Source organism: Oenanthe melanoleuca, chromosome 9, assembly GCF_029582105.1.
Source record: "Oenanthe melanoleuca isolate GR-GAL-2019-014 chromosome 9, OMel1.0, whole genome shotgun sequence".
NCBI lineage: Eukaryota > Metazoa > Chordata > Aves > Passeriformes > Muscicapidae > Oenanthe > Oenanthe melanoleuca.
The window spans coordinates 21098587-21120234 of NC_079343.1; the positions used below are offsets into that span (position 1 = coordinate 21098587).

The 21648-nt window shown below is 60.5% G+C and overlaps 3 protein-coding genes across 3 annotated transcripts; all 3 read right to left on the reverse strand.

Moving 5' to 3' along the window:
• Positions 1-3470: 3470 nt before the first annotated feature.
• Positions 3471-7934, reverse strand: CHRNG (cholinergic receptor nicotinic gamma subunit). Its single transcript, XM_056498753.1, has 12 exons — positions 7864-7934; positions 7319-7455; positions 7183-7227; positions 6868-6977; positions 6625-6780; positions 6308-6405; positions 5323-5526; positions 4922-5036; positions 4570-4684; positions 4051-4255; positions 3816-3949; positions 3471-3739 (listed from the first exon to the last, which is right to left on the reverse strand). Exons 1-12 carry the CDS (start codon positions 7904-7906, stop codon positions 3572-3574), a joined length of 1530 nt encoding a protein of 509 aa, XP_056354728.1. The 5' UTR covers positions 7907-7934; the 3' UTR covers positions 3471-3571.
• Positions 7935-8861: 927 nt separating this feature from the next.
• Positions 8862-12842, reverse strand: CHRND (cholinergic receptor nicotinic delta subunit). The gene is made up of 12 exons (XM_056498795.1): positions 12759-12842; positions 11938-12083; positions 11733-11777; positions 11533-11642; positions 11263-11418; positions 10947-11062; positions 10509-10709; positions 10045-10156; positions 9808-9922; positions 9426-9627; positions 9220-9338; positions 8862-9134 (listed from the first exon to the last, which is right to left on the reverse strand). The coding sequence occupies exons 1-12, from the start codon at positions 12808-12810 to the stop codon at positions 8952-8954; spliced, it is 1557 nt and encodes a 518-aa protein (XP_056354770.1). The 5' UTR covers positions 12811-12842; the 3' UTR covers positions 8862-8951.
• Positions 12843-13506: 664 nt separating this feature from the next.
• PRSS56 (serine protease 56) lies at positions 13507-20210 on the reverse strand. The gene is made up of 17 exons (XM_056498956.1): positions 20066-20210; positions 19143-19304; positions 18378-18575; positions 17825-17878; positions 17322-17511; positions 17115-17223; positions 16875-17034; positions 16593-16735; positions 16305-16464; positions 16039-16227; positions 15785-15946; positions 15582-15645; positions 15210-15372; positions 14649-14802; positions 14476-14559; positions 14121-14227; positions 13507-13995 (listed from the first exon to the last, which is right to left on the reverse strand). The coding sequence occupies exons 1-17, from the start codon at positions 20208-20210 to the stop codon at positions 13822-13824; spliced, it is 2418 nt and encodes an 805-aa protein (XP_056354931.1). The 3' UTR covers positions 13507-13821.
• Positions 20211-21648: the final 1438 nt, after the last annotated feature.

The window sequence follows — 21648 nt, forward strand, 5'->3', positions numbered from 1 at the left end:
TTGTACTCATTAACAGCTCCAGCCTTTTCTTCTTTTCCCTGGGGAATCGCACAATTGCCTTTCATTTTTAATGGAGACTTTGCCTTGGGCCCAGGAGGGGAGGCTGTGGACAGTGATAGGGCACATCTCCTGCCCCATGTGCTCTGTGCAGTCCCCCAGGAGAAGGGGCTGCTTGGGCCAGTCTGGTGTGACTGCAGAACCAGCAGCCCGTGTCTGGGACAATTACCAGCCTGGGGGCCTGGGAGACCTTCAGCCTCATGACTCCAGTTGCAAATTCCTTGTCTTACTATTGAAGTCTAGATTGAAAGCAGCTGGGACTGGCAGAGAAAACAGTTTAAAATACTCAGTCTTCTGAAGGGTTTGTTTCCTTCATTGAGAGTGTCAGTTCTAGGCTGTTTCTAGAAACATTCCTTGCATTGACAGCAATCATTAAGTGCTCCCCATGGTCAGGCAGTTAGCACTTGGCTGGGCAGGGAGCAGGGCTGTTCCCCAAGCTGTAGTGGAGTCTCTCTCTGTGTTTCTTGAGACCCATTTTGGGTTCCTGCTTTTGGCACTTGTTTGTCACCAGCTCTCAACCAAATGCTCTTTTCCACACATGATCTGTTTTCCCTTCTGGGAGCAGGTACTACTACAGCTGCTACTTAAGATTCCTTTTAAATACAACTCTCCCCTGCTGCTCTCCAGTATTTGTTAGGGGAGATTTAGTTGTAATTACATTTTGGCAATCTAAGCAAAAATAGCCTTACAAGGCAGGGCTGAAATATTAGCTGCAGGCTCCTTTTATTCACAGCACATTTAGTTTTTTGCAGATGACATCACTTAGGGCTTTAGTCCTGTTGTTGTGCCCAGCTGTGCGTCATGTCCACCTCTGTTATTTCGTGTACTCGCCCACTTCTCGCCTCTGATGCCCCTTGTCTAAGCTGGTGCTGATGAGTACAGGCTTGCTATTAAATCTGAAAATGCTGCAGTCCTGCTGTGCTCACCCTCGAATACACTTTGTAAGTGAGCTGTGGAAGAGCCCTTCCTGGGGAGGCTGTTCCTCTCCTCCCACTGCCCCCATGGTTGAGATTTAGAGGAACTCAGCAGAGGTTCCTCTTGCTCAGCCTTGAAGAGAGTGAGCTGGCTGGGTGTGAACTTTGTCCTCTTTAAGGCTACTTTTCCTGGGGTCAGGAGAAAAGCTGTGGTTGATCAGTGCTGAGCACCAGGTGCCTTCTATAGCCTGGAGAGGGATGGAGCCTGACTGGTTTTTGAGCTGTATTTTTTTGTTTGTGGTCCACTGTGTGCTGCTAATGAGAATGGTGAAAACACAGGCATGAGGTTTGGGAATGGAAGGAGCTTCTGTTGTGCTGTAGAAAAATGTTTCAGATCCTCTTTATTCAGGAAGGAAGCCTCTAGCCTCAGTGAGTCAAAACCTTTCCTGCTTTCCTTATCCCAAAGGCTTTGAACACCCTTGTAATTTAAATCCCTGCAAAGTGGCCTTCGGGGAAACTGAAGAGCTTTGAGCCCTGGAGCCCAAAGAAGAGCCTTCTCTTAGGTTCTTCTTTCCCAAGGTGATGCTGAGGTTGGTGGGCTCATGAGCTCTGGCTGTCTCTGGCTACAGCTGGGCTGATGGCTCTTCCCAGACCAGAGAGAGAAAGATCTCTCTGTGGAGGGGAGCAGTTGGAGGATGATGTTGCCTTAGTGCTTCTTGATAGAGTGTGGGCACATGAGGCTGATACTGGGCTGAAGAAGCTTTTTCTTTCACTATACTCCCCCCATAACCTCAGAGGGTGACCTGCAAGGTGTTCCCCCGCCAGATCCTGCAAGGCACATCTGCTGCCCAAGATCTGTGACATACAGCTCCTGCTTTTGTTCTTTTCTCTGGAATGATAAACCATAGAGATCTCCTGAGGGTTCATAAAACCACTGCTTGGAGATGCTGGAGAGTCATGTTCTCCTGGCAGGCTGGAAGAGCTCATCTGTTTCCATTTGTGCTGTATGGACATGGTGGAGCCTGAGCTTACTGGAAGAAACAGCATCCCTGGAGTGTTAAGAAGTAGGTGACAGTACCCGGCCCTGGAGACTGGCAGCAGGGCAATAGGGACCCAGTAATCAATGGGAAATGGCCAGGTAAAGACAACCCAGAGCTCATTAATTATGCATCTTCTTGGGAACAAAGAGCCTGAGGCTGTGAACATGCCTTGTGCTCTGGTTTGGGCCGCTTATGGCAGCTGGGGACACTGGGCCAGGAGGGTCTGTCCCTTCAGCCACTGAGAGAATGTGGCAGGACAGGAGTACTGTGCAGTGCTGCCACTTAGTAGCAAGATTGTGGCCAGGACTACAGTGCCCCAGGACCTGGTCACTTCACCTGGATCATGGCCATGGGAGGTGACCTAGGCAGGGGACAGGACCCAGCTCAGGTCCTCTGAGCACCCCTGCCTGCACTGGTGAGCACCATCCCCACCTCCTTCAAGGTGCCAGCTGGGAGCTCTGTATTTACCTGGCATTGGTGCTGTGGGTCCTATATAGGGATAGGGCAGGAAAAGCCACCTTGCAGAAAGCAGGGACAGGCTGGCACAGCCCTGAGTGGTTCTGGGCCATCACCAGGCTGCAGACGTCCAAGAAGTCAGGTCTCAGCTGCTGTGTTTTCCTCCCTCCTCCATCCGTGCCCACAGTGCCCTCACCCCTGCCAGGCAGTGCCGGGGCAGTTGTGGGCAGTTACCAACTGGTTTTCTCCCAGCAGCAGCAGAGGCAGCCAGTGCTGGGACTGTGAGGCTGATGCACGTCCTACAGCCAGGCGCAGGTGGCATGAGCTGGATCACAGAGGAGCAGATGCTGCTTGCCACCATTCCCAGGCTGACCTCTCATCTCCCCTGCCAGCAGGGACAAAGCCAGGGGGCCCCAGAGGTCACTGAGGGGCACAGGGGGATGCAGCATTGCTGGGATGGGGGAAGGGGCTGTGCTTTGCAGAGATGATCCCATAGGACAAGGAAGGCTGGTGGGGGAGGGAGTCGTGCTGATGCTCCCAGCAGGATGGATGCCACGGGGCACACATCCCTGAGGCTTTTTGGGTGCCTGGTGGCCCAGAGTCTTTCCACCTCAAGCTGCTTGCTAGGGATCAAGGGCAGCACTTTAGCTGCCCCCAAGATCCACAGGGCATAAATGGAGGGAAGCTTTAGCTGCCACCGATCCCATCCGTGGCTCCATTGCTGCCCCAGAATGGGCGGCTGTAGCTGTGATTCCTGCCCCACTGCCATGACAGGGATGACAGTATTCCCATTTGTCCTGGGTTTGAATTTGTAAATTTGCAGTGGGGTGGTACGGCTCTTGCTGCCAGCACTGCTGCATGGCCTGTTAGATGTCTGACTCTGCTCCAGTTTCCCTGTGTCTCATCTCACAGATGCACCTTAGAGGTGTGTGTCCAGCCTGCATGAGGTGTACATCCAGCCTCTGAGGTGGGTGGGCATGGAGCAGAGATGCCATGGAGGCTTGCAAGACTTAGAGGCTTTATTTGCACATTCAGCACAGCATGAGCACCCCATGTTCCTCCTTCCCCCATCTCCACCCCTTGGCTGGTAGGCACCTGTGAGCATCACTCTGGCAGGTACTGCTTGGGGTCCCCTGGGAAGGGCAGGGCAGGTGCCTGGTTGAAGTGAGCCACAAGGAAGATTCCAATGGTGCCACAGACAAAGAGAGAGGCCATGATGAAGAAGCAGACACGGTCGATCACCTGTCCCACCATCATCCACTCTTCGCTCTCCTGCCAGTGGCACAAGAAGGGTGAGGGCTGTGCCCATTGCCCCCCCTCCAGTCCCTCTCCCCCAGCCCTGACTCACGCTGCCGAAGTCGTTCTGCTCCCGTGTGGCATTGGCGATGTAGTTGCAGGCTTCCACACAGGCACGGATGTCAGGACCTGCCTCCTCCAGGCTCTGGCAGAAGTCCTGGGTACTGCCACTCTCCAGACCACGTCCTACAAGCAGCAGAGCCAGCACAGCGGGCACCAGCAAGCGCTCAGCCACCTGGCACAAAGCCCAACTTCACAGGGAGGTGCCAACCCCCATGGTCACTCACCAATCTTCTCCAGCACGGTTTTCATCAGCCCATCTCTTTCCTTCTGCTTCTCAAAGAGCAGCTCAGTCCTGGCTTTCCAGAGCATGTACTCATCAGCTTTCACCATAAGCCCCAGGGAGCTGCGTCTGCGGATGGCTTGTGGAGGCCCTGGGGTCTCCTCTGGCATGGCCATGCCCAGGTAGGGGGGCAGGATTTGCAGGAACACCTGGGCACAGTGTCACCTGTGGGGATCTGTCCCCCTCACACCACACAGAGCACCCAATGGATGTGGCTGGTTTCCCTGGCATTGCTTGAAGCACAGTGCTATTGGGATGTTGGCACCTGCTGCTCCCCAGTGTTGGGAGTGGCTTGGTGGCACAGTGTGGTCCATTGGGGACATCTGGGGCCTTCTCTTTGTGCTAGGACTCGCACTCAGATGAAGGCATGCCTGCCACCTCACTCTGCAAGGGACATGGCCTTGATCCCCAAATACCCATCCCATTCCCCCTGTATAAAGGGTAGGGGGAGTTTGGCAGGTACCTGGCGCACTCTCTGGGACATGGAGTGAGTGTTGGGCGTTCTCAGGGAGACATTGAGGACAATGACAGCATTCACCACAATCACCACTGTCACCACCATGAGGAAGGTCAGGTATCTGTGGGGAGGAGGCACAAAGCCTTAGTGGGGCTGCTGAGGCACAATGTTCTTCTCTGTGCCTCCTGGGCTGGGATGACTGAGTGTGAAACATGGGCCTGTGTCAGCCCCATCTGGGCTGAGGGTTATTTCTGTACCAGTGTCCTGTCCCTGGGCTCTGGCTGCTCCACAGCACCTGAGACCCTGCTGGCACAGTGTGACAAGAGGGTTGGCACCCCTATCCCAATGTGTCACTTACTTCCCAATAAGAGGCACAGCCTGGGAGGTCTCGGGCACCTTCTGGGCAATGAGGAAGAGGAAGACAGTCTGGGCCAGGAGAACATTGATGGAGACGGTGCATTTCTGCCCACCCGCTGCCAAGGAGAGGCAAAGGCAGAGTTTGGCACAGGGCAGTGCTGTGGGCAATGCCCTCCTAAGGCAGAAAACCCCCACCCAAAAGCTGAATTAGACAAGTCCTGCCTTGAGGCAGTAACTATGGGATACCTAGAAATTTATACTCTCCCCAGTCCAAACACTACAGGAGTGGGTGAGAGATGATACTGATGGTCCCCAAGCACAGAGGGGATGAGGAGCCCTTCCTGGAGTGTTGCTGTCCCCTTGCACGTCCCCATGCCCGCAGTGGGCACGGTCCCAGTGTACCTTTGGCAGGCAGGAAGTAGACGAGCACAGCCATGGCAGAGATGAGGACACAGGGCACGATGATGTTGATGATGTAGAAGAGTGGCTTGCGCTGGATGATGAGGTAGAAGATGACCTGCTGGTACTGGATGTCATCTGGGGTGAAGTGGTCTGAGTTGATGATCTTCCGAGCGGGGCGGTGCTTGATGGCCCACTCGCCATTCTCTGCATTGTGACGGTGCCAGGTGAGTCCCACTGTCCCCATGGGGCCACTGGGCCTCCAGCCCCCCAGTCCAGGGAGGAAGGGGAGGGCTGGTGATTGGCACGAGCCCCACAGGGCACCCAGGCTGTGCACAGTGCTAGAGCCACTCCTGAGGGAAATGAGCACTGCCAAAAATGCCATGATGCCTGGGCAAAATACCCCAAAAAGCGGTTGGATGGGCCACCTGGGCACATATGGGGCACCTTTAACCCCTTGGGGGCTCCCAGAGCTACAGCTGCGGGGCTGGGGTCCCCCCATCTCCCCATTTCCACAGTGCCACAGAGGGAAGCCAAGCATGACACTGGGTGACAGTGCACTGCTCTCCCCTGCTCTCCATGGGAGCGATAGATTTTTTCCCAGTCAAGATCACAACTCAGGCCGGTAATGAAAAAATAAATCTCGCTGCCCGAAAAGCATTTTGTTCCTTCAATATGCAATTAAAATGTGATGGAAAACGTCATTGTTTGGCCATGACAGCTACGTTCCCAGCATCAATCAAGCTCACAGGAGCGGTGCTCTCCAGCAGCAGCTGCCAAGCTGCGTGAGCCCCGAGCTGGGGGGGTTAGAAAAACAAATCTCTCCCACACTCCCGCTTCCACTAATAACTTAAGTGCCCATGTAATGGTGGGAGCTGCTAATAGTCCCTGCAGCCCTGCTTCTGGCAGCCACCAATGTAGCAGCAGATCTGCTGGATGTCCCCTGTGGCGGGACACTCCTGTGCCGTGGCTGTGGCTGCAGTGTTACCTGTGAAAGCCTCGGGGTCGATGAAGATCCACTCCACGGTCTGGCCATCCTCCACTGTCAGCAGCAGGTTGATTTCATTGGCGCTGTACGTCTGGGACCTAGGGAGGGACGAGGTGGTGGCACAGGCTGGCATCCAGCAAGCTGGATGGGCAAAGGATGCCACCTCCAGCTCTGCTTTGGGGTGCCTGGCTTGTCATGGTGCCTCCTGCCAAGTGGCAGGGGATAGGCAGGTAGCACTTATCTGCCCAGGGGCAAAGGCGGGCATCCCACGCTAATCCCTGTGTCCCAGGAGGAGCTGCCATGGTGCCCATGCTCACTGGAAGACCATGGTGCAGTTCTGCCAGTCGAAGGGGAAGTAGGTGACGTGGATGACGCAGACGCTGCGGTAGATGGCAGGGGGCAGCCAGTAGATGCTGCCATCAGGGGACACCAGCACGTTGGTGTAGAGGGTGATTTCAAACGTCCCATCGATGCTGGGGGAAAAAGGATGGGCTCAGCCTCAAGTTATGCCTGGGGGGCAGCGGTATCCGGGGGCATGCCCCCATTTCCCTGTCACCTACTTGTTCTCCAGGACCACATCTGGCAGCCAGACCATGGTGGAGGGCACCCGTAGCAGCTGGATGTTGTCGTACTCCTCAGGGTCCCAGCTCAGGCGATAATCAATCCATTGCTGGGAGAAGGAGAGATGAGGAGGAGGGGTCATGGAGCCCCCCAAGATGATTGTGAGCTGCCTGTGCTATGCTGCCCACAAAATGGGCTCATTTGGGGGTGCCCACAAAAGAGGGTGCAGGTTACAGCACCAACCCCTCAAGTGGTGCCACCTTGATCGGCAAATATAGCTGGGTGTGATCCTGCTGAGAGGGGAGGGGTCTCACCATCTCGATCCAGACGTTGGTGGTGAGGGTCTCCTCCCGTTCATTCTAGCAGGGAAGGAAGGAGGGAGATGGCTTTAGCGCCCTGTCTTCTGCCCCATATCTGGGGCAAAATTCTGTCCCACTGGGGGTGTCTCACCAGAGAGATGAGGTTGGTGAGGGTGAGCTTGAGGGAGACATCGATGATCTCATCCCCCCGGGCCGGGCGCAGGTGTCGGTTGTAGTTGGACATGAGGTCCTGGAACAGCTTCTCCTCCTGGTTCCTGCAGCCCACACCTGGGAGGGCACACGCCATGTGACAGCCCGGGGGGAGGACAGTGGGGTCACTGATGCCCCCGAGACCTGAGGGGTACGTTGACGGGGGAGGCACAGGGAAAAGGATGCAAGGGAAAGAGATGCCCAGGCGGGTCTGTGCGCTCTGCTCCACGATCTGGACAGTCCCGTCAGCGCCCCGCACACAAGCAGGGGGTGTGGGCAGTGTCCCCACCACGCCCTCACCCAGCGCACCCTGGGACCTCTCCAGGGCAGGACACGGGGGCAGGGGCTGCCAGCACAGGGACAGGCCGGAACAGGAGCGGTGCCAGGTGCTGTCCTGCCAGGGGTGACAAACCCCCGAGCGCAAAGGGGGGGCAGCCAGGTGCTCTCCCTGCTAGCAGGGCTTCTCCCTGGACGGGCACACCTTACCTGCCAAGGTGCAGAGGACGAGGAGGAGGCCGTGGCCGCGCATGGCGGTGCCGTGGGGCGCAGGGCTGGGGCTCCGCTCGGCTCCTGTGCTGACGTGTTCTGCGCTGGGACAGGACAGCTGTCCCCTGCCACCGTCAGCTGTTCCCAACAGCCACGGGGGCCCGGGAGTGACCACCCACTTCCCCCGCTGTGGGGCGATGCCAGTCCGCTGGGAAGCTCCTCTGGCATTTTGTATCGGAGAGCTTGGAATTGGGGTAAGGGGCAAAATGAGCTCCGTGCCTTGAGTTCCCCGTGTCTCCCACAGAGGGATGGATCTCCTTGCAGGTTATGGGAAAGAGGTGCCCCCCTGCCAGCACATCCTGTCCCTGCCATGGCAGCGGCTGTCCCCGGAATATAGGGTGGGGAATGGGCAGGCGAGTCCCATCACATCAGCCTGGGGAGGGATGCCCCCCGAGGGTTCAAATCCTTCCAGCCCCTGTGGGGAGGGAGGGATGGGGGTGTGGGGGTATGGTGAAATTCCTGGCTCAGTGGAGAGGATGTGACAGCTGTCCTGGGCCACTGCCGGTGGGGGACGTCAGCTGTGTCCCCTGAAACCAGAGCCCTGGCATCCCACTGCTGAGCCGGGGAAGGAGACACCTCTCTGGGCCCCCAGCCTTGCGCTGTGGGATGGGCTGTGCTGGGGGGATCATGGGGGCAGGGGGAAATGTGGGCACTGATGGCATCTCTGCCGGCTGCAGTGGGTCTGCAGGGGATGGTGCCATACCGGGGGGGGGGGGGGGGGGCAAATCCTTTCCCCAGCCCATCGTGCCCCAAGTACCCAGCCCACAGGGGTAGCACGGTCAGTACCACCATCCCCTCTGAGAATCACCCCTTCCAGCCACAGCTGGGGTCCACCACACTCAGGACATCCAGCAACACCCATTCATTCCTTCCCAGGACACACACAGTGCTCAGGCTGGGCATCGTGCACAGTGCGGCACAGTGAGGGCAGCCACCAGTTCAGTGCCCCACCGCAAGAAGTATCCAGCTTTATTTTCCCAAACAGACAGGTGGGGGAGAGGCTGGCACTTGGGATCCCCAGACCTCCCCTAGATGAAGCGCTTGTTCTCCTCCCGGTAGTCGTAGGGGTCTCCGGCAAAGGGCAGGGGCGGGGGGTGGTTGTAGATGCCCATGAGGAAGATCCAGAGGGTGCCCACCACCAGCGTGGGGGTGATGAGGAAGAAGCACAGACGGTCCAGGGTCCGTGCCACCCGGTTCCAGTTGTCGATCTCCTGTGGAGAGAGCCGAGAGCCAGGCAGTGTGGGGGCACAGTGGGCACAGAGAGCCCCTCTGCCCTCCCAGCGCCCATGGCCCCACCTCATTGTAGCTGTTCTCATCCCTCATGTGCTTGACAATGTAGTTGGCGTTGTCAATGATGGGTTTGATGTGCTCGTAGGACTGCTCCTCGCCTGAGTCCATGCCCAGAGGCGCCAGACCTGGGGGTGAGAGGGGGCGGTGAGATGGGCTCCGGAGGGCTGCCAAGCCCGGAGACCCCAGCCCCGCCACCCTTCCCTCTGTCTCACGGGCGGGGGTGACGCGGCTGGTCAGCCCGTGCCGCTCCGACTGCTTCTCGAACATGAGCTCGCTGCGGGACTTGACGCTGAAGTATTCCTCCGCCTTGGCGATGTAGCCGGCCGAGCTGCAGCGCCGGATGCACGGGGCGCTCGCCGGGCTCTCGGACGGCTGTGTCATGCCCAGCAGCCGGGGCAGGCTCTCCAGGAAGACCTGGGACACGAGAGGCAGTGTCATGTCCCTTGGCCACCTCCCTAGTTTGTTGCTACCTTGTCCCTGTTTTCTGCCCACAGCTCCATCTGTCTCAGATGCAATGCCAGGACTGTGCTGTCCCCGTGGGGTACAGTGTGAGCCTTGTACCCACCTGTGCACCCCAGCCCACACCCCACTCACCTCTCTGACCCAGTCAGACATGATGTGGGTGCTGGGGGTGCGGAAGTGGAAGTTGAGGACCACGACAGAGATGATCACCACAGCTGTCACCAGAAGCATGATAAAAAGCAGATACCTGGAAGGGAGCGTGGTCTTGGAGCCAGCGTTGCCACAGGGATTGGGCACAAGCAGAGCTGTCCCCTGGCACTAAGGGACTCCACAGTGTCCCCACTGCACTCAGTGGTGCCCAGGACTCACTTGCCGATGAGGGGGATGGCGTGGGAAGTGGCAGGCAGGCGCTGGGAGATCAGCAGGAGGAACACAGACTGGGCCAGGAGCACTGAGATTACCAGGGTCATCTTCTCACCACCTGGAGAACAGGTGAGCTCAGGGCAAGCCTTGCCCCAGGTACCTCTAACAGAGTCCCCAGTGCCAGGGTTGGCCTTCCAGTGTTCCATGATACATACAGTAGCCCATATGGGGTTTTCTGTTATGGGAGTACCCTGGGGTCCTGTATGGGATATCCTGTGCACAAGTACACCTCTGCCAGGGTGCCTGGCTGGGGTGATGGTGTTCTGTATGGAGACATTCAAGTTCCAGGATGTCCTCATGCTGGGCATTGGGGTGTAGCTGGGCCCCAGGACCTGGTGCAGGTGTGGGACACAGAGGTGCCCCATGGATGTGGCCCCATTACTGGCACACATGCCACAGGGCTCACTCACTGTCGGCAGGCAGGTAGAAGACGAGGATGACCATGAAGGCGATGAGGATGCAGGGTATGACAATGTTGATGACATAGAAGAGCGGCTTGCGCTTGATGATGAGGTAGAAGGTGATGTCCTGGTGCTCACTGGTGTCCAGGGGAATGTCAGGGTAGGTGTTCTTGCGGGCTGGGCGGTGGATGATTTCCCATTCCCCATTCTCTGCCAGGGCACAGGGGACAGCATACAGCATGGGGGACACCTGCCATGACCATCCTCACCAGGCCCACTAGCAGCAGTCTCCCCCCCCAGGCTGTGGATATCATTCCAACGTGGAATGACTGCCAGGATGCCAAAGCCCCAGGTAGTGAAGTTTCTCCATGACAGTGTGCCCCAGCTCCACTGCCCCCCCACCCCTTGCCCACTGCCGCAGGACATGGCAGAGAGCACTAGCATTACCCGTGAAGCCTTCAGGATCAATGATGATCCACTCCACTGGGTAAGACTTCCCCGTGTCTGGGTCTTCATCTGTCTTCAAGTGCATGTTGATCTCCAGAGCACTGTATGCCAGCGACCTGGACCACAGCCAGGGGGACAGACAGTGAGGGGCTGCTGGGTACCCACCACCCAACCCACCCTGACCTCCAGCATGATGGACTTAGGCCACCAAGTCACCTACAGACCCCCACCTTGCTGCACCTCAGCAGCAAGGGGAGGCACTGGCAGCAGCAGGCACCCACGGCCACCCTGCTGCCCTGACCCAGCCACCCAGCACCTGAATCTGAGGGAGCAGTTCTGCCAGTCAAAGGGGAAGAAGTCGACATTGATGAGGCAGGTGCTGCGGAAGATGGCAGGTGGCAGCCAGTAGACGTAGCCCGTGTCGTAGATAAGGACATTGCAGTAGTAGGCAACCTCAAAGAGCCCATCATTGCTGTGCCAGGAGGGAGGCAAGGTTATGGCACGGCTGGGAAGGGGCCAGGGGGGTCTGGACATGCACAGGGAACAGTTCAGAACAATTGGGAGGGAAAATTAAGTCACAGCTCACTTGTTCTCCAGGACTATCTCTGGCAGCCACAGCATGTCTGGCGGCAGGCGGAGCACCTCGATGCCCCCAAACTCAGACTTGTTCCACTGCAGGCGGTAATCGGTCCAGCCCTGGAGGGGAGGATCCCCAGGTCACCCCCTCACCATGCTGGGCCACCCCATGGTGGCACAACTGATGCTGTGACACCTGTCCCTACTCACGTGCTCCAGCCATACGTTGGTGGTGAGCGTCTCGTCCACCTCTTTCTGCAAACAGCAACATGGGGCAGTGAGATGCCAGGGGTTCCCCCCTGGCACACATGCCAGAGTTGGGACAGCAGCCTCAGGGTTCCTCCCCAGGCAACCAGCCCTAGGGGTGAGGCATGGCTGGAGCACCTCACAGTGGACCCTGCCCAGTGGGGCTCACCAGTGAGATTAGGTTGGAGAGGGTGAGGGCCAGGTAGACATCCACAACCTCGTCAGTGGAGACCACAGGGCGCAGCTCTTTGTCGTAGCCCTTCTCCTCGAACAGGTGGTGGATGAGCCTCTCCTCCTGGTTCACACAGAGCCCACCTAGGGGTATGGGATCAGGCAAACCGGGGGGCTCAGGGGTTACTGGGCCCAGTGCCACCCCGTAGGGATGCTTGGCAAGGGCAGGGTGGTTTAAGAAAAGAGGGGAGAGGAGCAGGCCAGGACATTGCATGTCTGTGCTGCACAGGAGAGCAGACACGGACATGCAGGAATGACAGACACGTGGGAGCACACAGTCACACATGGTCACAGGACAAGGACATGGGCACAGGCACGGAGGGACAAACAGGTACAAACCCAGCACAGAGAGGGACACAGACACGAGACATTTGGATCAGACATGGTGGAACTGTGTACATAGGTGGCTGCACACACAGAACACACATGGACTCATGGACATGGACCCAGTGTGTGCAGGGACACGTGGTCATAGATTTCACACAGACAGGCACTTACAGGGACTCATGGATACAATGACACGGTGCACTGACAGCATATAGCCCGGGCAGGGACAGCTCTGGGTGGCACAGCCACCAAAGAAGCACAAAGGACATGCAGTAGCTGACTCTGCCAGGTAATACCCAAAACACAGCCCTGGGGACCCTGGTGCCCGGTTTGGACCCTGCCACCATCATACCCCACCAACCCCCCCCGTAACCCCGCGGGCACCCCATGCAGCAGAGCAGCAGGGCACCCCGTGACCCAGCCCCTGCTCACCCCACAGCACCAGCGCCCCGAGCAGGGCCAGCTGCTGCAGCAGGTTCCCCATGCGGTGCCGCCGCGCCTCGCGCCGTGCCAGGCCCTGGCTGCTCCCCGCCGGCCTGGCTGGGCGGATGTCCGGCTGCCGGAGGGAGCGGGAGATGGACGGTGCCAGGTGCTGAGGGGGGAGGGTGCCGGCACCACAGAGCTGCTCCAGCCCCTCTCTTCCGGCACCCCCACGTGCAGGGAAGGGGAGATGGGCAGGCACAGCTGGCCTTGCTGGCCCCACGGGTGTCAGCCCATCACCCTGAGCCTGGGCACCCCAGCACAGGCACGGGGAGCAGCCATCCCTTCCCTGCTGCTCAGCAGTCCCGGTGCTGCTGCTCGGAGTGGCACAGTCCCCAGGGTACTCACTGATGCCCAAGCACAGGGCTGGCACCCATCACTGACCCAGGGCATGCCCTGCCCCTGCATTAGGAGGTTTCATGTGAGTCCCTGAGGGGTGTCACCAGGGTGAGCACCAGTGCTGTGCTGTGGGTGCTGCATGGGCAGGAGGGGTGTCTGATCCCTGGGGAGGGGGCTGGGGAGTCTGTGCCAGGGTGGGCACAGCAAGAACCAAGGATGGAGGCATCACTTCAGAGTGCAAGGGGGATGGGAAGGGGGACACAGTGGGATATCATAGCACCCTCCACTGTCACCCACTTTACCAGCACTGTGTGGCACAGCACTCGCTTCACCAGCTACTGGAAAATAGAGCCCTTCTTTATTGAAAAATAAACCTTCTCTGTACAAATAAATAGCAGCTCAGGTGCTTCTGGGGAAGGTGGGGTGAGGGTGGGCTTGCCAAGATGGGGCTTCCAGGGGAGAGGACTGTGATTCCTGGCTGAGATGCTTCAGGTACTCACCAGGATCCCATTGCCCTAGGGAATTAAGGAAGTACTGGTGGGAAGAGAGATTGAGGTACAACTGGGGACAAAGGGGGGAAAGAGCCTAAGACTGGGAGTGGAGAGTGTTTGAAGGACATAAGGGACTCCTGCCCCAGTGCCCTCTCCCCATGCTGGCACACTGCCCCAGGGTACCATTAGGTTTTCAGCGCTTCGAGTGCCAGAGCAACGAGGCCAGGCATGCTACGGGCCAGTGAGTCACTCTCTAGCCCCACGAGGCCAGTGAAGGCCGTGGGGCGGCCCCCTACAGTGGCCCGAACTTGTGCCCGGTACAGTCCCTTGGTGTTTTTGGAGCTCAAGTCCACCAGGATCTGTGGGGAGACAACAGCACCATGAGTCCAGGGGAGCCATGGAAGAGTGGGACAGTGGTGGGCTGGGGGATGGCACTGCCTGGCTGCCCGGTGTATGGCTCGGAGTGGCTGGATGGGGCACTCACCTCTTGGAAGGTCATGGCCAGGTCTGCCTCGGGCACCTGCAGCACCCAGGCGTACAGGTCCCGCACCGCGCCCACCCGCACTGCCGACTCGTTGAGGCCAGGGCAGGCTGCAGCCCCTGGGACGGGCAGGAGAGACATGGACGGGACATCAGGGATCAATCCTGGGGGCACCATGCTCTGCCCACCACAGGGAGGAGCACCCTTGGTCTGGGGTCACCAGGAGAGCATGGGCAGAGGGGGGGATATAGCAAAAGACTCCCATGAAGTGGGCAGTCCTGAGACAGGGGTGCAAGGCTGGGCTTGTCACTGTCCCCATGGTGATACCTAGCACCCCATAGGGTTTGTGGGAGCTTACCTCTGCCCATGCCTGCCTCCTCCTCCTCCTCCACCCTGGGCAGCTCTGTGGACACCAGTTCACGTTTCTCCCTCAGTGCAGACCCTGTCACCAAGAGAGGTGTAAAACCCGGTGGGCACACAGGGCTGGCTGGTGCATGGACACCCTGCTGCCCCACTGCCACCAGTGCTCACGGGGTTCATGGCTTGGCACAGGGGTCCCTGCCAGCTCTCCAGATGCCCCTTGTGGCTCCATGGCTTCCAGGGTGGCGCCAAGGTCCAATTCTGCTCTCAGCTGGGTGAGGAAGGCTCGTCCCTGTGCCACCATCTCCTCCACCACATCCTCACCCTGACAAAGGGAAGAGAGGGACAAGATGGGTGATGGGGAACCCACAGAGCACCCGTGGGCACAGCCACATGGATGGTGGCAGAGTGCAGGGCATGGGTGTGCTGGTGTCAGACAGGGCATTGGTGACATGCAACTGCTTTGTGGCAGTGTTGGGTCAGATCCTAAGCTGCAGGGTGAGACTCATGGCTGGCTCTGCACTGGCTGGACTCGGGAGCAATGGTTCCAGCTGGGGAGGGTGAGATGACCCTTCTGTGCTGGCAAAGTGAGAGATGCCAAGTGTGGCTGCACAGAGGACAATGGACCCGAGGGATGTCAGGAGGGAATGCAGGGGATCTGAAGGTGTTTGGTCTCTGGTGGCCCAGTCATAAGAGTACAGGGGGTCCCTCAGCCTGTCCTTCCCCACATACCTGCAGGAAGAGCTGTGTCTCCCCGGAGAGCTGCTCCCTGTCCCATGCTGTCACCAGGTGGCTGCCCTCTGCCACAGTCCTCAGAGCCTCCACCCAGTCCTGCAACTGGGGTCCCACTACTCCAAAAAGCTCTGCAAAGGGCAGCAGCTGCCTGTCCCCCCACCTGGAAGCACAATGGGGTGAGCTCAGACTGGGTGGGCAGTGCCACCCTCTGCACCCCACCTGGGCACCCTGGGAGAGTGCCCTGGTTGCAAGAGGAACAGGATCTCAGTGCTTCAGGTTGTCCACAAAGTGGCATGTCACTGCCCACCAGTATCTCAACCACCTTCCCAACCTCTTTAGCTCCTCATCCCACGGCCCAGCATGCCTCACCTGTTGGGTGGTCTCTGGGGTCCCACTCCTGTGAGGCTGGATTGGCCCCCTGCCACAGCCAGGCCTGCAGGGAAAATGACAGGACAAGGGATAGAGGAGCCCTATTGGGAAGCCAGGGCAGGCTGCTGGTGCTCCAACCACCAGCATAGGAGAGACTGAGGGGACCCCAAATGGGCATGGGGTGGTCCAGCCTGGGAGAGTACCTGGGGCATCCCTGCGGACACGGGGAGGGAAGAAGTGCCCGTAGATCTTGCCCAGGAGCTGAGGCAGAGTGCGGGTGAGGAAGGAGAAATCAAACTGGTTTCGGATGAAGTCCCCAGCCTGGCGCAGGAGATCCACCAAGGTCTGGGCGTAGGAGTGCAGCTCTGTGGGCATAGAAGGCGAGACATGGCCCTGGCCTCGCTCCAGAAATGAGGTCCCTCCCTAGACCCTAGCTCTGGCATGACCCCCAGCTCACCACACCGTCTCGTCCTGGCGCGGCAGGTCTCCTCGGCCAGGTGGGCACAGGTGGCCCGGCCCTGAGGTGCCCGACAGGAGCCGGCGTAGAAGGCGCAGAGACGGGCGCGCTCCGGGGGCTGCTGCTCAGGAGGCAGCTGTGCCAGGGCCAGCAGGTCGAAGCAGCTCGGTTCTCGGCTGCCAGGGGCAGCTGTGGGGGAACCGGCGCTGCCATGAGTGCCGAAAAGCCCCTGGGCATCTCCACGCCCCGCGCGGTGCAGCACTCACAGTCCATCTGGAGACTCAGCCAGTCCCTGAAGGCAGTGACACGGGTGTAGACTCCTGGTTTGCCCCGCTCACCGCAGCCGTCACCCCACGAGGTGATACCGTAGAGGACAAAGTGGTGTGAGGTGGGGTCCTCGCACGCCAGCGGGCCCCCCGAGTCGCCCTGCAGGGAAATGCCCGTGCATTGGGCTGGGCTGGGACCCCAGTCACACCGATGGGCTGTGGTACGTGCCCGGCACCGTGTGAGGGATTTTTGAAGTGGGGTGATGACAGTCTCAGGCACGGTGTTACCTGGCAGGAGTCGATGCCTCCAGACAAATACCCAGCACAGAACATGGCACTGGTGAGAAGCTCCTTGCCCAGGGCACCCCGGCACGTCTCCTGGCTGAGCAGGGGCACCTGCGCCTCCATCACCACGTCGGCTGCTGGTCCCTCTGCCAGGCAAGGCACCAGTTACAGGGTCCCCTGTGCCCTGACATCTCCCTGTCTTTCACACCCTCTTGCCCTGCCTCGGTGAGCTGAGGCTGGGCACCAGAGTGGGCACAGAGGGGAACACGCCACGGTATCTCTTACCTTCGTAGAGGGAGCCCCAGCCCGCGATGTAGCAGGAGGTGCCGGGGCTGGGCTCCGCGGGGCCGCTGGGCAGGCACACGGGGCTGACGGTGGGTGATGGGGCCAGCGGCACTGCCAGCTCCAGCAGCGCCAGGTCCCCGTGGAACGTCTTGGGGTTGAACTGGAAGCGGATGTGGGGATGTCAGTGGGGACCCCTGGGGCATGCACAGGGAGATGGGGGTGGTGCCCGCCTCCACCGACCTTAGGGTGAGGCAGGATGCGTCGGACGGGCACTGCCCGCTTGCCCGCTCCCGGCTTGCTCAGTTCGTGGTCGCCCACCACCACTGTCCACGCCAGCTCGTTCCGGTTCCTGGCGGGGTGGGGGCAGCCAGTTACAGGGGTGATGGTGCTTCCCCGTGCCCGCCTCTGCAGGGACCTGATGCCCGCACTGGCGTGCCCCCACGGTACCCGCTAAAGCAGTGTGCCGCCGTGAGGACCCAGGAGAGCCCCACCAGCACCCCTCCGCACATCAGCTCCCCGTGCAGCCGCACCGACACCAGCCAGGGCCAGGCGCCCCGCGGGGCCACGCTGCCGCCCATGATCCGTCCTCGGGGGGCTGTGGCGTTGGCTTGTGGGACCCCGCGGCGCCCGCAGCTCCCTGCGGGACAAAATCGGAATGAGGGAATTGTCCCGCAGGCCGGCTGCCGGACACCCCGTCTCGCAGGTGGGCTCGGGTGGCCGGGGGTGGCCGTGGCAGGTGGAGGGGGTGGCGGGAGATGAGGCGCGTCGGGCGCGCTGTCAAGCCTCATCGTGCTCACAGAGGCGAGCGGGCGGAGGGCCGGGGGCGCCCCGCAGCCCGGCAGCTGCCGACGCTAACCTCTGCCCCCCGGCCCAGCAGGCAGCCGGGGGCCGGGGGCGCCCGCCGGCGTGCTGGGGGTTGGCGTGGGCACGGCGGGGCCGCCCCGGCTCACCTGGCATTGCCGCCTCCGCTGCTGGGTCAGTACTCGGGGCTGCGGCCACCGTCTCTGCAGGGACAGGCTGTCATGGCATGTGGGGACACTCCCCCCGCGATGTTACCACCACAGCCCTGCTGTCCTCAAATCGCCCCAGTTCCTTTCAATGTCCCCAGACCCCCATCGGCCCGAACAAACACCCCTGTGCCACCCCAAGGATTGTTCACCACCCCAGTGACTCAGTGTCTTCAGTCTCCCTTCACCCACTTCTCCCACCACAAACTGTTCATTGCTCCTCAGTATCCCAGTCCAGCCCTATGTGCTCATTGCTCCAAATGCCTCCATCCCTCAAATCTCCAATTCCCTTCCTAGATCCATCTCCCAGCCCTCCATCCCACCAGAGATTCCCCATCTCTCTATCATACCCCCCACCTCCACCATCTCCCCACTCCATCCCAACACCCTCTGTCACCTCAACACCCCACATCCCTTCCAAGCATCCCCTGGGGATACCCCATTTGTTATTGTAGGGTCTCCCATCTGTGGGGGGAGCCGGGGGGTGCCCACTCACGGCACTCCTGGAGGCGGTGGCGGCAGAGCTGGGCGCTGAGCGGGGCGCAGGTGTGCAGGGCCCCCTCGGGGGGGCACAGGCGCTGGTAGGGGGCACAGGCCTGGCTCAGCGCCCGGTTGCGCTGGGGCAGCTCGGGCAGCGCCTGGGCATCCAGCAGGGCCTGGCAGCTGGGGGGCATGGCAGGGGGCACAGCTGGCGCTGCAAGGACAGCAGGGGTGTGGGCATCACTGTGTCCTTCCTGTGCTCCTCAGCCACCCTGGCCTCTGCTTTGGGATGGGTGGGAAGGGAGCATGATAGAATGTGGAGTCAGCATGTTTTGGCAGGGTCCTCTGGGTACTGGGATATGTTTTTGAGGTGAATATCTGAAAAGTTCACAAGGGATCAGGCAATGATTTGGATAGGGCTCCAGGTGATTGAGTAAGATCTAGATATGATCAGAACTGTTTGGGCAGGGTCTTCAGCAGTCAAGGACATGTTTCAGGAGTCTGGGCACTGTTTTGGTAAAAGCCTGTAGAGGCTGAGTATAGTTTGAGTAAGATCTTGGGGTATCCTATCATTTGACAGGATTTCTAGGGGATGATGTAGGCATCCAAATAAATATTTGGGTAGAGTCTCCAGGCGTGGGTGCAGGTTTTGGCAGGATCTTCTGCGCATGGGATGGTGTTTGGATAGGACCCCTTGGCTGCATTCGGCTGGGATCCTGTGTTCTGTTTGGGTAGGGTCTCCTGGGGAGAGGGCAGTGGGGGTAATGGGATCATGACTCACGTGGGCAGTGGCCAGTGATGTTGGCGCAGGGTGGGAAGAGGCAGGGGGCACAGAGCCCGCAGGCACCCCGCTGCCGCTGCTGCTCTGACAGCGCCCGCTCCAGCGCCAGCAACGCGCTCCTCAGTGCCGCCTCCAGCACCAGCGTCCCCCGGCTTGACAGTGCTGATGGGGACACACAGGGTGCTCAGACCCCCAGAGCCCCCACCGCTGCCCCCCACCACAGCCATGGGGTGCCCCCAGCCCACCTGGTGCCTATGCCCTGGTATTGCCATGGTGGGTGTCAGGCTGGGCATGGCCTGTCACCCCTTGACATTGCCTAGAGTGACAGCCTCCCTGCTGGGGCTGGCACATGCACACCTGGGTGTTTGCCCAGGTCTCTCTGTGCCTGTTGTACATGGAGACAGAGTGTGAGCCCAGGCAGGTGTGTCCACGTGTGCACACTCTGTGCACACTTCTGAATGCACACTTGTGTGTACCAGGGTTCACAAGCCTGTGTCTGCATGTCCCTGCATGTGCCCATGTGTGTGCAGTCCTGTGCCTGCCCTCTGTATGCATTCCCCCATCCCCCTACCTGTGACCAGTTGTACCCATGCAGAGCCACCTTCCTGCTGGCCATGCCCTGGCAGAGTGTCCCCTGGGACTGGCACAAGTTCTAGGATCAGAGAGAGTACTGGTGCCACAGGGCATAAACCACAGCACTCCCTTCATCCTCTGTGTCCACAAGTGCCACTGGCAGCACTTGACACCCGCTCCAGGCAGCACAGGCATGCCCCGGGTTCTTGAGGGTTTTGACAGGGACCTGGCCATCCTGCTTGTGCTGCCACCCTACCTGAAAGTGAACACAAGGGTCCCGTCTCCTACAGCCACCCCATCTGCAGCCAAACTCTCCCGCAAAGACGCCCCCGTCCCTGTGCCCCACTGACCTTGCAGGATGCTGGCCGGCATGGGGTACAGCCTCTGGCCCAGGGGAGCCCCCCCCACCAGCTGCAGCAGCGGCAGCAAAAGCACGGGGGGGACCAGCCGGACCCCGAGAAGAGCGTCCCGTGTCCTCTTCCCTCTTTGCTCCATCCCCGGGCGAGCAAAGGGGGGCCGGCGGGGGGAACCCCCGAAATGCCCGAGGCAGGCAAGGAGGGATGGATATATACGGTGCCCCCCGGGCGGTGGGAGGAGAGAGGGGCCAGGGGAGCACAAACAGGCAAGTTCATTAATGTCGCGCCAAGATGCCAGCTCGGGGCGGGGGGCGCGGGGGGGGCGCAGCCGGGGCCTCAATGCCGCTTTTGTTCGAAGAGGCCTCCGGGCGGGCAGCATCAGACGGGCGCTGCGCTCCGGCGCTGCCCGCGGCCCTTGATCATTTTCACGCCAAGCCCCGGCCGCGCCACCCTCCCTCCTGCGGGCCCCGGGCGGGTGGGAACGCACCGGCGGCTGCGGGCGCGGGGGGCCCGGGCTGGGCGTGGGAGCCCGGCCGGCGCTTTCAAAGGCGGGCAGCGCGCCGGGAGCGGCCGAGCGGACCAGGCGGGGGAAGGGGAGGCGGGGGTGTCCGGGCCGAGGGGTCCCCGCTCTCTGTGCCAGCCCAGCCCTGGCCGAACGGGTAGCCCCGCGCAAGGGCACTGCATTCACGCTCTGAGCAGCGGCTCCCCCGGGGATACCCCTCCGCTGCCCCCCGCGGCAGTACCGCTGTCCTGCCTGGGGTGCAGGAAGGAGGACGTGCCCCGGCGAGGGCAGGTGTCACCGGCTGTCCTTCTTGTTTGTTCTTTTCTTCAGCAGCGGGCCCGGGTTGGGAGCAGTTTTGGCCCGAGGGATGGGGCACTACACTCACCAGCCCAGCTATACAGTCCGCTCCGTGCCTGCCGCTCGACTGCTCATTGGCGCCGCATTTTGGGATGCCACCGTCCTGTCCCCATTGCCACCCTGCTACGCCCACGAGCTCAGCCTTAGCTCCTTTGGTGAAAGAGTGCAGCTGCATCTCCATCACCTCTTCCGAGTGCAGCAACGCCCGTGCCCCCACCTCTGTAAAAGGGACTGGGGTTTCTGGGTCCCATGTCCATTCGTGGGGTGCCCATCTTTGCTAGGGGGATGAAGAGATGGGTGCCCGTGTCCAGACCTCTGTCCTTGCTAGGGGTAGGGAGTGTCCGTGTCCTCATGTCCACTGGGGAACAGGGGGTGCCCGTGCTCAAATCTCTGAACTCCGTAGGGGGTACCCGCTCCCCGCTCTCCGTCCTCATTAAGTGCAGCAGGTGCCCGTGTCGCCATCCCCATTTCGAGTCTGGGGGGTGCTCGTCCCCATTATGGGCAGGAGCGGCTCCGTGCCCGCGCTCCCCCCGGTCCTCCCGGCCGCTATGGTGCCAGCGGGGCGCGGACAATGCCGCTTCAGTGGCACATCAAAGGCGCGGGCTGCCCGCGGCTGGCACGGCGACAGGCCCGCCGCAGATGAAAGCCCCGGCCCCGCGGGCTCCCACCTCGGCCGCGGGGGCACGCTGTGCCTCCGCCCCAGGGGAGACGGCGGGAC

Bases quoted from the DNA above. Each gene is read 5' to 3' on its own strand.
- CHRNG (XM_056498753.1), bottom strand. From the start codon at position 7,906: ATGCGCGGCCACGGCCTCCTCCTCGTCCTCTGCACCTTGGCAG. The intron at 7,456-7,863 runs GTAAGGTGTGCC...GTGCCCTCCCAG, and splicing joins CGTCCTCTGCACCTTGGCAG to GTGTGGGCTGCAGGAACCAG. The intron at 3,740-3,815 runs GTGAGTCAGGGC...TGCCACTGGCAG, and splicing joins AGCAGAACGACTTCGGCAGC to GAGAGCGAAGAGTGGATGAT.
- CHRND (XM_056498795.1), bottom strand. From the start codon at position 12,810: ATGGGGAACCTGCTGCAGCAGCTGGCCCTGCTCGGGGCGCTGGTGCTG. The intron at 11,063-11,262 runs GTGCTGGGTGGC...GCTGTGGTCCAG, and splicing joins AACTGCTCCCTCAGATTCAG to GTCGCTGGCATACAGTGCTC. The intron at 10,157-10,508 runs GTGAGTGAGCCC...CCTGTTCTCCAG, and splicing joins CTTCTACCTGCCTGCCGACA to GTGGTGAGAAGATGACCCTG.
- PRSS56 (XM_056498956.1), bottom strand. From the start codon at position 20,210: ATGGAGCAAAGAGGGAAGAGGACACGGGACGCTCTTCTCGGGGTCCGG. The intron at 17,879-18,377 runs GTGAGTGGGCAC...CTGTCCCTGCAG, and splicing joins CCACCGCCTCCAGGAGTGCC to AGACGGTGGCCGCAGCCCCG. The intron at 14,560-14,648 runs GTGAGCACTGGT...TCTTGGTGACAG, and splicing joins TGTGCCAAGCCATGAACCCC to GGTCTGCACTGAGGGAGAAA.